We start from the raw sequence: 14,555 nt of genomic DNA, 5'->3' as shown, positions 1-14,555 counted from the left end.
GGGGCAGACAGTGCAGACCACTGGGCACTGCTCATTCCTCTGGCTCTGATCCACTGTTGTACCAGGGCTGCAGTTAGGCCTGTGTGTGCCTCCTTGAGTAGGCCAGGATCCCATCTAAACAGCCATCCTACAGCAGCTCCCCATTCCAGGGGGCCTGACGGAGTTCCAGACCAGTGTTGTCTCCTGGGACATTGTTGCAGCAGCCACATTTATTTCTTTTATTTTTTATGTTTAAAAAAAAATTTAAAAACTTATTTACTTGAAAGAGAGAGAGAGACAACAAATGGGGAGGAAGGGCAGAGGGAGAGGGAGAAGCAGGCTCCCCGTTGAGCAGGGAGGCTGATGTGGGGCTTGATCCCAGGACCCTGTGATCATGACCTGGGCTGAAGGCAGCCACCTAACCCACTGAGCCACCCAGGTGCCCCAGCAGCCATGTTTATTGGTGCTGGTGCTGTCACGATTAGTGTGGCTGGTTCAGGGACTGACACTGGAACAGTGTGCTTGCAGCTTGATCATTGACTGTGCCAGGAGCCCATCTCTCAAGCAGCTCTTCTCCTGTGCCATTCTGGGCTTTGCGCTGTCTGAGAACATGGGGCTCTTCTGTGTGATGGCCGCCTTCCTCATTGTCTTTGCCGTGTGACACTCCATGGGAGTCACCTTCCTGTCCCTGCTGCTTCGACTTCAGGCCATGGCTGGTGCTAGAAATGTGCTAATAAGCTTTACCATTAAACAGGACATTTCTCTTTAAAAAAAAAAAAAAGGCAAGAATAAGCACATGAAAGTGTCCAATACTAATAATCAGGGAAATGCAAATCAAAACCACAATAAGATACTAACCTCACACCCAGTAGGATGGCTACTATTAAAAAAAAAAAAAAGCCCACAAAACAACGAGGGTTTGTGAGGATATGGAGAAATTGGAACCCTTATCCACTGCTGGTGGGAATATAAAATGTTGAAGCTTCAGTGGAAATCAGAATGGTAGTATCTCAAAAAATTAAAAATAGAATATGATCCAGCAATTCCACTTTCAAGTATATTCACAAAAGAAGTGGCAACAGGGTCTCAGATATTTGTACACCCATGTTCATAGTAGCATTATTCATAATAACCAAAAGGTGGAAAGCATCCCAAGTGGAGAAATAACATGTGGTGGACACACACACACGCACACACACACACACACACCCTGGATTATTCAGCCTCAAAAGGGAAAAAAATTCTGACACATGCGGCAACGTGGATGAACCTTGAGGACATTATGCTGGGTGACATAAGCCAGTCCCCAAAATACAAGTACTGTAGAATTCCACTTAGTTGAGGTACTGAGAGCAGTCAAATTCATAGAGACGGAAGGTAGGGTGGTTGCCCAGGAGCTGAGGGGAGGGAAGAGTGGAGAATTGTTGTTTAGAGGGTACAACGTTTTGGGGTGCCTGGGTGGCTCAGTCTGTTAAGCATCCAACTCTTGCTTTCGTGCACTTGGGGTTGTTCCAGTGGATCGCTGTTCCTTGGTGTGTGAACATAGTCACTTCTTCACTACCAGAGATGTTGTTTACACTCACTTCTTTAAGGAGAACTGAAGTTTTTAATAATCTGCTGTAGCCGTTCTATGAACCTCCTTCTCTCAGCGAGCAGTTCCTTTCCCACCAATATGCACATGTGCTTACAGTTTGGCGAGTTTCTCCTGGTTCATGATCATTTCTTTCATCTTGTTGGAGCAGAAATAGGACCGCGCGGGGGAACAGGGTTGGCGCTCAAGGGGGTCTCGGGCAGACCAGCTGAGGTTAGGTAACTTATGTTAGGTGTATTTTATCACAAACAATTTTTTTTTTAAAGGCAACGTATCTTGTTTCCTGTTTCTTGAAGAGATTGTTGGTGCCAATAAAATATTTTCAATTCCTAAGTTGGCTGAATCCTTGTAGTTTGCTTTCAACAACATATTTATTGGTTTCTTGATTTGCACTTTAGGGAAGAAGAAGGTGAGGAGGAGGAATTTGGAGACTTTCGGCTTGTCCCAAATGATAACGAGTTTGATAGTGGTGAGGTGAGTTTGAAGCAAACAGAGTAATCCTATCTGAAGTCCAGGTGTTGTTGCTGCCGTCTGCCTTTTTCCTCATCTGAGTTGTTGAGAATTCTACGTGTGGCGTGTTTTCTGAAGCCATTTCCTAGAAAGAGATGTTTGGGCAGAAGTTTATAAATCCTGTTTTAGTTGCAGACACGTTTTGTTCTGCTTAACTTGGTGTGTGATACTCTGGTTTTCAGGATGAAGGCAGTAACTCTGCTAATGAAGACGTGGCCCTGCAAGAGCACGAAGATGACGATGAGGAAGAGCTCCTGCAGCAGCCTGAGAAGCTGAGAAGGCAAATGTAGGTGTTACGTCCATTCCTTCCATCCCTAGAGAAAGTTCTCCTGACGGCTGAATCGTAGCTTGCTACCGGTTTACCTAAGTCTGCTGGTTCTGTTGCTGTTGGTGGTTAACACAGATCAAGTAAACCCCATTCACATGATATCTCTTGAGTGTTCAGAGATGGTTATGGACTCCTGTGAGTTCTATACTACATATCTCTAGTTCCTTCCGCTATTTCTCACATGACATCGCTTCCCAACTCCTCATGTCCTGGCTATTCTCTTTATCCTCAGGTGTGGCCCGACTCCGGCTGTAGGTAGCGGTACAACCACACGCTTGTTCTGGACGCATACTACTTAAAAGTAACCAAGGATCGTAGGAGCTGAGTCACTGTAGGTCCTGAGGACTCAGTAGACAACGAAAATTGCTTGTCTAGGAATAGGGTCTTTTTTCCTATGAATTACTGTCATTTCAGGTTTTCCTCATCCTAGTCTTGGGCATATGACCTCCTGTTCTTTTTTTTTTTTTAAAGATTTTATTTATTTATTCGACAGAGAGACAGCCAGCGAGAGAGGGAACACAAGCAGGGGAAGTGGGAGAGGAAGAAGCAGGCTCATAGCAGAGGAGCCTGATGCGGGGCTCGATCCCATAACGCCAGGATCACGCCCTGAGCCGAAGGCAGACACTTAACCACTGTGCCACCCAGGCGCCCCTTGTTCATTTTTTTTAATGTTTTGTTGTTCTGCTTATGAAAGTAAGCCATTTATTTTAGAATATTTAAAAGAAAACAGAAAGCTACAAATAAAAAGTCATCTGTGGTCACCGTCTAAATATTTAATGAACATGTGGATGGTAGACTGCTCCATAACCATTTTTATGCAATAATTTTCATATAGTTGAGATCTGTGCAGGTTTTTGTTTGTTTGTTTTTGACACTTTTGTGTCTTGCTTTTTTTCTCACTTAGGATATCCATAAGCATTTTCCCATGATGTTAAAAGTTTTATAAAGACCATTTTATTTTATTTTATTCTTTTAAGATTTCATTTATTTGAGAGAGAGCATGAAGGGGGGAGGGTCAGAGGGAGAAGCAGACTCCCCACTGAGCAGGGAGCCCGATGCGGGACTTGATCCTCAGACTCCAGGATCATGGCCTGAGCTGAAGACAGTCGCTTAACCAACTGAGCCACCCAGGTGCCCTAAAGGCCATTTTACTAGGTATTCAGTATTATATTGTACGCGGATGACTTTTGGAATTCACATATTAGAATATCATATTGATCCCTACGAGCTCTGTATTATTGTCTCTAGCCCATCATTCCATTCTAGTAAGATCAGTTTGGGGTTTTAATTTGTCAGTTGTCAAATTAACTATCTCTTGCAGCTTTGGGTCATCTATAGATTTTTCTAAGGTAGTGGTTCTTAAACCTTATTTAACTGCAGAGTCCTTTGTCCAAATGAAATCTTAGAAAGAATGATGGCTGAATGTTGAACTGCTCCAAGTGGGTAAATGGGAAGATTAGAGAACTCAGTAGGTGGTAGCCCTCAAAGGAATTCCCCAGGAACCCTAAGATTCAGAGGAACTCAGCTCTAAAAAAAATAATGCAAGTCTTTGATAAAAATTAGCCTTCAGAAAGCCATCAAACTTCTGCCACTCATGACCATAGATGTCAGGACTTTGAACCCAAAGTGACAGCAGATTTGTTCTCAGTAGGAACTGAGGTCACAAAACTAACTAGTAGTGGTTTTATTTACCAGTAACTCTGAGCCTCAGTCATGCCTGTAACTTGGGGGTCAAAGATCTGGTGGCTGTAAGAGATCCCAGGCTATTACCACACCGTCTCTAATCTGTCTCCCAACACTGGTGAGCTTAAATACAGAGCAGAATAACCTGAACCTGCCAGCAGGTATGTCCCAAATGTAGAGAGGAGATTGGGAGTTCTGGCTTAAAAGAACCTTATTGGATCCAGGCTCTGCTACCTCCTAGCTGCGTGGCTTTGGGTAATTTATTTACTCTCTCAGTCTCAGTTCATCCAACTGTAAATTGAAGGGAATAATAGTCCTCCCCCCTGAGCTAAGGCCACGATGCCTGCAAAGCACAGTTATTGGCATACAGTGTGTATTAAATGATAGACTTTAAGTATCTTCAATATGTACTATTAAAATTTAAGTGGCTCTGTGTTCTGCTTTTCTCACTGCATCCATAGCGTGTGTATGTTTGTATTCATTGTTGCGTTTCTAATCTTCAAAATTCTTTTCTAGGAGGTTGAAGAAATACCTGGAGGATGAGGCGGAGGTGTCGGGGAGTGACGTGGGAAGTGAGGATGAGTATGACGGGGAAGAACTTGACGAATATGAACAGGATGAAATTGACGAAGTACTTCCCTCGGATGAGGAGCTGCAGAATCAAATCAAGAAAATACACATGTCAGTATCCCAACAGGCCCTCCTGTGCGGTGACACATGTCAGTATCCCGACAGGCCCTCCTGCGCGGTGACACATGTCAGTATCCCGACAGGCCCTCCTGCGCGGTGACATGTCAGTACCCCGACAGGCCCTTCTGCGCGGTGACGCATGTCAGTACCCCGACAGGCCCTCCTGCGCGGTGACACATGTCAGTATCCCGACAGGCCCTCCTGCGCGGTGACACGTCAGTACCCCGACAGGCCCTTCTGCGCGGTGACACATGTCAGTACCCCGACAGGCCCTCCTGCGTGGTGACGCATGTCAGTACCCCGACAGGCCCTCGTGCGTGGTGACGCATGTCAGTATCCCGACAGGCCCTCCTGCGCGGTGGGGTGTTTCTACCACCAGCCAGAGTGGTCCCGTTTTGAACGCTGTGTTTTTCCTGCAGGAAAACGATGTTGGATGATGATAAGCGACAGCTGCGTTTATACCAGGAGCGGTACCTCGCTGACGGGGATCTGCACAGCGACGGTCCTGGCAGAATGAGGAAATTCCGATGGAAAAACATAGGTATCCTGGTCATTGCTTTCAGAAACAAGCGGTACAGCGTCCACGTTTGTCCAGTTTAAGATGGCGCGTGGAAATCAAAACCACCGCAGGCTGTTGAGGACCCGGCTATAACTGTGACTTGTGTTAGTGACTGGGGAAAGCTGTGTCGCCGTCTGATGAACGATGCGTTCCTTGTGTCTGTCCGGGCACCTTCTCCTGGGAGACTGCAGAATGCTGATGGCCTTGACTCTTTGCTTTAGATGACGCTTCCCAGATGGACTTGTTCCACAGAGACTCAGATGAGGATCAGATTGAAGAACAGCTTGACGAGACAGAAGCCCGTTGGAGGAAGGAGCGGATTGAACGAGAGCAGTGGCTTCGGGACCAGGTAGAAAATCCGCAACAAAGTCCTCTGTTCTGTCCCTAGTTTAGGAGGAGGAGAGGACCCACTCACCTCACTTGTCAGGGTAGTTTCAAAATCTTGGGCAACTTATTGCTGTCCCTTTTCCTCCTTGAATTTTCTTTTGTGCTTTGAGATGACCATGAGCAGTTCGATTCATGTTTGTTTCTCCAGTATCTTTCTTTTCTTTTCTTTTCTTTTTCTTTTTGGTCTGTAGCAACAAAGGTTGCAAAAGGGAAAAACAAATGATATCCCAGGTACCTTAGCTTCACAATCCAGACTATGCTAACTATTTGGGGGTGCGGTAGACTTCTGTTAATGCTGATTTTTTTTTAATTTTTTTTTTATTATATTATGTTAGTCACCATACAGTACATCCCTGGTTTCTGATGTAAAGTTCGATGATTCATTAGTTGCGTATACTGTTAATGCTGATTTTTATTTCGAGGCACAGCAGGGGAAAATTGCAGCTGAAGAAGAAGACATTGGGGAAGACAGTCAGTTTATGATGCTAGCCAAGAAAGTTACAGCCAAAGCACTACAGAAAAATGGTGAGCTCTTAGTCCTCCTCCGGGTCCAGCCCCTGCATTGTTCGTGCTGGAGCCTTGGAAGTGGCTCCAGCCTTAGGGACTATTGCGGCTAACATTGTCTTCAAGAGGGCCCTCTGAGATGGGAAAGGACCGTGTTCTTGGATCTTAGACTATTGGGCAGTGAACGTTGTACTTGTGAGGATATGTAGCTGGTTTGACTTTATCGTCTAAGGCAGCTCAGAGTAGGAATTCTGGCTTCTTTATTTAGTTGCCCAGGATTGTGTCAGAGCTTGACTTTGAAGCCAGATATATCTAATTCCAGAATGAGGCTCTTAAACACTATTCTTTACTCTTACCATGCTTGTTTTTGCTTATACTGTTAACTGTTTGTCAATGTTCAAGTTGATTTTCTGTCTTCCTGCTGCTCCTTACTATAGTTTCAAGGCACCATTATAGAATAATTCGAGTTCTTAAGCTTTATTTTTTTTTTTAAGATTTTTATTTACTCACTTGACAGGGAGAGAGAGAGAGCACAAGCAAGGGGAGAGGCAGAGGAATGGGGAGAAGCAGGTACACCACTGAGCAGGGAGCCCTACTTGGGGCTTGATCCCAGGACCCTGGGATCATGACCTGAGCCAAAGGCAGACACTTAACAGACTGAGCCACCCAGGCGCCCCTCGAGTTCTTAGGCTTTAGTTTATTGGTTCAGTTAAAGGCTTCTTAGCTTGTTTAGATTTAAAGGTAATTCTACCCAGCTTTGCCCAGAATAAGCCTCTCTGTCTTATCGTTTCAGCCAGTCGCACTGTGGTTATTCAAGAACCAAAGTCTTTACTCAGAAATCCTTTTGAAGCCATCAGGCCGGAAAGTGCCCATCAGGTTGGTTGGGGACTTGGTTAGCCTGATGTCATGATCTGCAAGGTTCTCTAGGCCCAGGTCAGGCTAAGGGAGTGCTCTGTCGGTAAGGGAGGGAGGTGGCTGCAGGAAATGAAGGTGGATGTCGAAGCAGTCTGTTCTTTGTCTTCTACTTGAGTGGGCTAGAAGTATGCCCCTCAAGACCTGGGGAGGCCCGGCGCGGCTGACTTCTCATTCTGCCCTTGGCACTTGGGATCTGATGCTAATCGACTCTTCTCTCTTCAGTTGAAGACGGGCTCACTGCTAAACCAACCCAAAGCTGTGCTTCAGAAACTGGCTACGCTCTCTGACCTGAACCCCAGTGCACCCCGAAATTTAAGAAACTTTGTCTTCCATACTCTTTCTCCTGTTAAGGCTGAGGCAGCGAAGGAATCGCCTAAGCCTCAGGTAGGGAATTTGAGAACTGATCTGGTGACTCTCCGCGGCAAGATTTGTTTGTTTGTTCGTAAATAAAATATGTAGATATTTCTGGCTTAAAGGCTTACACTGCCGGTGTTAATCTTAAAGTGCAAGAGGACTGCTACCCCCCAAAGCTAGGTAATCAGCTTTGAAACTTTCCTGGAAAGTTTATATTTCTCTTCCCTAAAAGTCCATGATTTAACTAGGTGTTCCTTAAGAGCTAATTGAAGATAAGTACTTGTATGAGGGTTGAGCTGGTCCTGACTCTCTCTCTCTCTGCTCTCTAGGTAAGGAGAAGGGCTCCATCTTTAATGACATCCCCTTCACCTAAGCGCCTCAAAACAGATGATAGCACTTCAGGATTGAAGCAAAGCATCTTCAGATACTTGGAAAGCTAACATCATCAGGGGTGCTGACCTATGTTGAGACTGCTTTGAGAAGTTTCTGGTGTTGAAGATCAGAATCGATGTTCACGTGGATTATCTCCCCTCCCCTCCACTCCACTTTATAATCAGTGCATTAAGATTACGGACAGAGATTCCAGTTCTTCCCACTGCACCACTCTGGACATCTTTTTCCTTTCCTAGTATTATCTGCTGGGTTGACCACTAATCTTAATTCTGCAGTGTTTACAACATTAACTCATGGATGCTTGGGTGAAGGCTCACTTCCTCCATTATATATTTAATATTTTATCCTAGCAGCCTCCTGGGTTGACAGCTCTTTGTGAAAGGGGTGGTTGGAGGAGGAGGAGGAACAAATGTGGCATTACGGAAAATTCCAGAAAACAGGGAATGTCGATACCGGAAGGAATCCTTCACACCCTAGGATGTACCCCACAGTGACCTGGACTCAGTGAAAGAGAGCCTTCTTGGAGGACCTCAGAACCAACAGATGGGCTGTTATATTTGTCTCGCCCCTTCTGTTTTCTTGTATGCCTCTTCCCAAAAGCCTCAACTTGCTGCTTAACCTTTGCTTCCCTTATAGTAAGGACTCAAATCGGTACCCAAGTCAGAAGGACGTTGGCCCTCATTTTCTTGACTACGAGGCTGAAGATAAAGGGTTACACACACCCGGTGCCTGTCCATATTACGTATCTAATGGGGCCGAGAGAGCTCTCTCCTGGAACTAAATTCTCAACATGAAACAATGTTGCTCAAGGACCTCCCTTCTCATCCTGACAAAAAGATGTATAACCATTATTTATTGCATTCAACTGGGTTTATTCATTGCCCTGAGCAGTCAGAGGACAACTTCATTGCTTATTTAGACAGAAGGCCACTATCGAGTTTATAATCAAAATATTGTTGAAGAGAATTGCCCCCCATTCCCAGTTTTCCCTGAACAATCATGAGGCTCTCAGAATTCTAGACAGATTCCCCCCCCTCAGCACTGAGTGTCACCGCTGCTTTGGAAAAACATTCCATGTGAATACTGTGGTTTCACTGTCAGGAGCTGGACTCGAGAGATTGGATGGATTGTGCCAGTTCGTTACGGGCAGATGGGGAACACCAGTTTGCTGGAGTTAGGGTGTAGGTTTTGTCCAGTTGTTTCTAGTACACAAGATGCTGACTTTGAATTTGTATATTTGTAATCTTGTAATGGGGAAAGTGTATATAAACATGTTTTAATATGTATGTAGCGTTTCAATAAATCTCAATGCCCGAAGGCAGGGTTTGCCGTCCAGATCGGGTGCTCGTTCTTCGGTCAGTGCCTGTCTAATGTTCAGAAGCATTGTTTTCAGGCTGCCTCCCTGTCCCTCTCTGCTCCACTGAATCGATCACATTAACTCCCCAAGTGGCTTTGGTTCAGTGCAAGTGAGGAGAGTTTATATCAGTGGTACCTGGTATAGCTCTTTGATTGGCAGCCTTGGGTCTAAGGTGAGGGCCAAATGCCCCTCCCTCTGAGCCCTCCAAACAGGGCCCCTGGCAGGCAGCCTTGGCCACGCAAAAGAGCTAAGTGAAATAAGTCAAGCAGAGAAAGACAATTATCATAGGATTTCTCTCATCTATGGAACATAAGAACTAGGATGATTGGTAGGGGAAGAAAGGGATAAAGAAAGAGGGGGTAATCAGAAGGGGGAATGAAGCATGAGAGACTATGGGAAACAAACAGGGCTTCAGAGGGGAGGGGGTGGGGGAATGGGATAGACTGGTGATGGGTAGTAAGGAGGGCACGTATTGCATGGTACTGGGTGTTAAACGCAACTAATGAATCATCGAACTTTGCATCAGAAACCAGGGATGTACTGTATGGTGACTAACATAATATAATAAAAAAACATTAAAAAAAAAGAGAGGAGCTGGGAAGGAGGGCGAGATATTTCTCCCCTCTTGCTTTCCCAAATCCTTTTTGCGGGAAGAGAAGGAGAAGAGGGTTGGAATTGACCACTGAGGATAAGAAAAGCAGTGCAAAAGATATCCAGGGACCCAAAGGTTTCTGTCCTAGGCTCTGGAAAGAAAGCACTCTTTGGAGAAAGCGAAGTTGGGTCTTCTGCTCTGGGTCACTTTTTCCCATGTGGGTATGCTGTCCTAGGGCAAGGGAAGCCTCCACCTTGCTAACAGGATTGAAGTGGAGGGTTGCCTCCTGACCCAGAGGCCTGTGCTCCAAACTGAGCCATCAGCTTCAGTGATGTTTTAGTGAAACAGGCCCCAGGGCCTGCTGCTATAGCTCCCTGCTGGGACTCCCAGCTTGGAACTTACACCTGGAGGGGTAAGAGCCCTGCGTCTGTGAGAGAGATAGGCTCAATGTCTGCCCTTTCACCTCCTGGTTCCACACCGTGGGGAAGGGACGCGCAGTATTGACTTCATGCGAACAGGTCTCTGATCTCACTAATTCAGTCCACCATTGTACAGACTGTTCTAGGGCCTCTTGCCTAGACCGTCAGGTTCTGCTCACCAAAGCGCATGGGGACAAGCTTCTCAGCTCCCTTGCAATCCCTCATCTCAACTGCTTCTCCACAAACTACCCTTCAAGAATTTCTAATGGTTCAGACTGGACAGTTTTGGTCTTTATGTCCTGTACGTGTTTAATAACTCATGGGGCTTCCTGTCTTAAGACTTGTTCACCTAAGAATAGGGGAGCGTATTTCTGGAAGGGGTGTCATGATATCTGATCATGTCATACTTGAGACGGTATTCTATCTTCTACCTTGTATTCTATTCCTTTTTTTTTTCTTTTTTCACAAAGATTTTATTTTAAAGTAATCTCTATACCCACTATGGGGCTCGAACTTACAACCCTGAGGTCAGGAGTTGCACGCTCTACGGATTGAGCCAGCCAGGGCCCCTCTCCTCACTCCTTGACATGCGGCCTGGAATGTGGTGTTGCCTAGGAAAGGTTGAATGAATAATACCACACCTTTCAGAGCCTCCATGTATGGCTATAAAATGAGGATCGTCATTCATGCCTGTCTCAGAGTTGCTGTGAGGCTTAAGGTGGAAAATGAACGTGAGTGCATTATGTCAAGTGCTATTCTGCAAGCCTAAGAAATCGCCACTGTCTGAACTGTATCACGTTTTGTGGACAACTCCCTAACAGGCCCGTTGTCTCATAAGAATCTCAAATGTGTGATCTTAAAAAGCATCTTGAAAATGTGATCTTCCCCGGGACACCTAGCTGGTGCAGTCAGTGGAGCGAGCGACTCTTGATCTTGGGGCTGTGAATTCAAGCCTCACGTTGGGTCCAGAGCTCACTTAAAAAAAAAAAAAAATAGTATATGATCTTCCTTCTTTCTAAAAACCTGCTCTTCCTCCAATATTTCTCATTTCAGGAAAAAGTACCTCATATACCCAGTCGTTCAGGCGGGAAACCTGAAGGCATAATTTTTTTTTAAGTTAAGAAGATTTTATTTCATTTCCTCATTCCTTCAAATCTGAGTCAAAATGATTTTCTTTTTTGTTGTAATCAACATATAGTGTTATATTAGTTTTCGGTGTACATTATAATGATTTGATATTTGTACATATTGTGAAATGATCACCTCGGTAAGTCTGGTTAATTAGCATCTATGACAACACATGGTTACTCATGCATTTTTTTTTCTAGCGATAAGAATTTTATGATCTGGGGCGCCTGGGTGGCACAGCGGTTAAGCGTCTGCCTTCGGCTCAGGGCGTGATCCCGGCGTTATGGGATCAAGCCCCACATCAGGCTCCTCCGCTATGAGCCTGCTTCTTCCTCTCCCACTCTCGCTGGCTGTCTCTATCTCTGTCAAATAAATAAATAAAATCTTTAAAAAAAATTTATGATCTACTCTGCTGGCAACTTTGTAGTATGCAATACCATATTATTAACTATAGTCACCATGCTGTATATTACATCTCCATGACTTAATTTATAAGATCATCTTTTTTTAATATTCATTTTTCTTTTTATTTTAAGTGGGCCCCGGCCCAATGTGGAGCCCAATGCAGGGCTTGAACTCACAACCCTGAGATCAAGACTGGAGCTGAGATAAAGAGTTAGATGCTTAACCAACTGAGCCTCCCAGGTGCCCCAAAGATTTTATTGTTAAGTAATCTCTACACCCAACGTGGGGCTTGAATTCAGATCCTTGAGATCAAGAGTCGCGTGCTACACTGACTGAGCCAGCACGCACCCCTGTAAGGGCATCCTTGACACCTCCTTCCTTACTTCCGTGATCAAACACTCTCTGAGACCTGTTAGTTCAACTTCCACATTGCATCTTGGCTTCACTGCCTCAGAGCTCCATAGCCAGTGCCCTAATCCAAGCTTCCATGACTTCCTGCCCGTGGACTGCGGCAGCCTCCTGACCTCTCCTCTCCTATTTTAGCTTGCCTTCCATTTAATCTATGCACAGCAGCCAGAGGGTGACCTTTTTATAAACATAAATTGGAGGATGCCATTCCCTCATTTAAAACCTTTTGGTGTCTTGGGCGCCTGGGTGGCTCAGTCGGTTAAGCATCTGCCTTCGGCTCAGGTCATGATCCCAGGATCCTGGGATGGAGTCCCACATCGGGCTCTGTGCTTGGTAGGGAGCCTGCTTCTCCCTCTCCCTCTGCTGCTCCCCCTGTTTGTGCTTGTTCTCTCTCTGTCAAATAAATAAGATCTTAAAAAAAGAATTCCTCCCTCTTCTTTACTGTTTCCATTGTACTCAGAAAGGAGTTCAAACTTCATGGCCTACAAGGCCGTCCAACGCTGCCTCCCAACCTCCTGTCCACTCTCCTTCCACATTACACTTAACCTCTGGGCCTTCCGAAGTGTTCTTCCCTTTTCCTGGCATGCCCTTCTCTCACCCTCCTTTTTTGTCTCACTAGTATATAATCCTCCAGATGTTAGCTTAGATTGAACTTCCTCCAAGAAGCCTTCCATTACCACCCCTTTCTTAATCAGCTCACCTATGTTAGTTTCCTTTTCTTTTGCATCTTTTACCACATTTTTTTAAAAAAGATTTTATTTATTTACTTGAGAGAGAGAGCACAGAGAGATTGGGAGAAGCAGACCCCCGATGAGCAAGGGAGCCCGGTGCAGGGCTTGATCCCAGGATTCTGAGATCGTGACCTGAGCCCAAGGCAGGTGCTTAACCAACTGAGCCACCCAGGCGCCCCCTTTCATCACAATTTGCCACTTTAATGTTTGTGTAATTCTGCCTTCCCCATTAGACTAAATTTTGTAAAAGCAGACACCATATCTGTTTTGTTTAAAAAAATGTAACGAAAGGGGCTCCTGGCTGGCTCAGCCCGTAGACTGTGTGACTCCTGATCTTGGGGTTGTGAGTTTGAGCCCGACGTTGGGTATAGAAATTGCTTAAAAATAAAATCTTTTTTAAAATGTTAAAAAAAAAAAAAAAGAGAGAGCATAGGTAACAGCGTACCCGGCGCATAGAATCATTCAATAAATACTTCCTTGTTCAGGAAGAGCTGGAAGAGCTAACGGTCAGAAGCTTGGAGCTGAACTGCTTACAAGGAAGCTTTCTAGTGGGGAGAGTGTGGAGACAGTCGCTGTGTGAGGCCTTACGTCCTTGTTCTGCAGCTTCCTAGTGGCATGACCTTGAAGAAGTCATTCTCTGAACTTTTATCCTTATCTGGAAAACGAGGCCCGAGTGAGATGACTTGGTTTAGCTCACAGGGTGCTGGCTGGGATCAGAGGCACAAATTAATCTGAAAGGATGGCACACACGGAAGAGGCCGCACTAACGCCCACGAGCCCGCTGCTGAGGACGGGGCTCAGGCCTCGTGGGGTCTGGCCGAGTGGGGAGGAGAAGCCGAGCCTTGCCAGAGCCAGCGGCCCATGGCCCGCGGGCCAGCTCTGTGCTGGGCCCTGCGGGAGTGGCTGGGATGGACGCTGACCATGAACCTGGACGCGGTTCGCAGCTGAGGGAATCGGCATGGCTTTGCGGACGGCTGGTGTCATCTCACATTGTACCTTCTGAGACCCGGGTGCCAGAGCTCTACCCCTAGTAGTCGTACTGTCTGTCTGCGCTATTCTCTTCCTTCCCATCCCCTTTCTGTCCTCTCTTCTCTCCCCTTCAAGGTTTTCATTTTCAGTGTATCTCTCTAGTTCTTCCCTGTGGTGGGCTACATAATAGGAAAGGGGGTTTGAGGCAACTACAGCCTAAGGGTGTTCGGAGGAAGCTCTGGGGCTGAACGCCTGGGTTCCCTTCATTGTAGAAAGCACCACAGTCTGGTATTCTCGATGGCTGGTGGGCTCGGCGTGTGGGGGTGCAGGGGCGGCTCCCAGCTCCAGGCTGGGGAACCCCAGGGCCGAGTCTAAGGGGTGGAAAGTGCTAGGGCAGGGTTGGGAGTGAGTCATGGTGTATGTTTTTTGGCCCCTGTCTCTCCCGGAGACTGATGGAAGGAAAAAAGCTGCCCACCCCTCTCTTTGTTTGTCTTGTCTAATTTAACTTATGTTATTTATCAAAAAGACAGGTTATTTGAAAAACCAGATGGACCCAGGCAAAAATCATCTGGGTTTTCCAAACGTGAAAAATTAGGTTCTGGGGGCCCAGGAGGAAAGGCGTGTGTGCATGTGTGTGTGCGTGTGTGTGTGTG

General features: G+C 45.9%; 1 protein-coding gene across 2 annotated transcripts in view; it reads left to right on the top strand.

Moving 5' to 3' along the window:
• The window catches only part of CLSPN (claspin), a 32,067-nt gene extending 22,839 nt beyond the window's left edge, over positions 1–9,228 (top strand). Inside the window, exons 17-25 of one of the 2 annotated variants that reach the window (XM_034649059.1) lie at positions 1,969–2,044; positions 2,263–2,366; positions 4,608–4,772; positions 5,201–5,322; positions 5,562–5,689; positions 6,156–6,252; positions 7,025–7,107; positions 7,369–7,530; positions 7,830–9,228. In XM_034649059.1, the coding sequence (XP_034504950.1) occupies positions 1,969–2,044; positions 2,263–2,366; positions 4,608–4,772; positions 5,201–5,322; positions 5,562–5,689; positions 6,156–6,252; positions 7,025–7,107; positions 7,369–7,530; positions 7,830–7,940 (1,048 nt within the window). In that variant the 3' untranslated portion in view covers positions 7,941–9,228. Of the gene's footprint in view, positions 1–1,968; positions 2,045–2,262; positions 2,367–4,607; positions 4,773–5,200; positions 5,323–5,561; positions 5,690–6,149; positions 6,253–7,024; positions 7,108–7,368; positions 7,531–7,829 lie in introns of both variants that reach the window. The other variant, XM_002917128.4, reaches the window with a different exon arrangement.
• The last annotated feature ends 5,327 nt before the right edge of the window (positions 9,229–14,555 follow it).

This window comes from Ailuropoda melanoleuca, chromosome 2, assembly GCF_002007445.2.
Source record: "Ailuropoda melanoleuca isolate Jingjing chromosome 2, ASM200744v2, whole genome shotgun sequence".
Classification (NCBI taxonomy): domain Eukaryota; kingdom Metazoa; phylum Chordata; class Mammalia; order Carnivora; family Ursidae; genus Ailuropoda; species Ailuropoda melanoleuca.
This window is presented reverse-complemented; position numbering and strand designations above follow the sequence as displayed.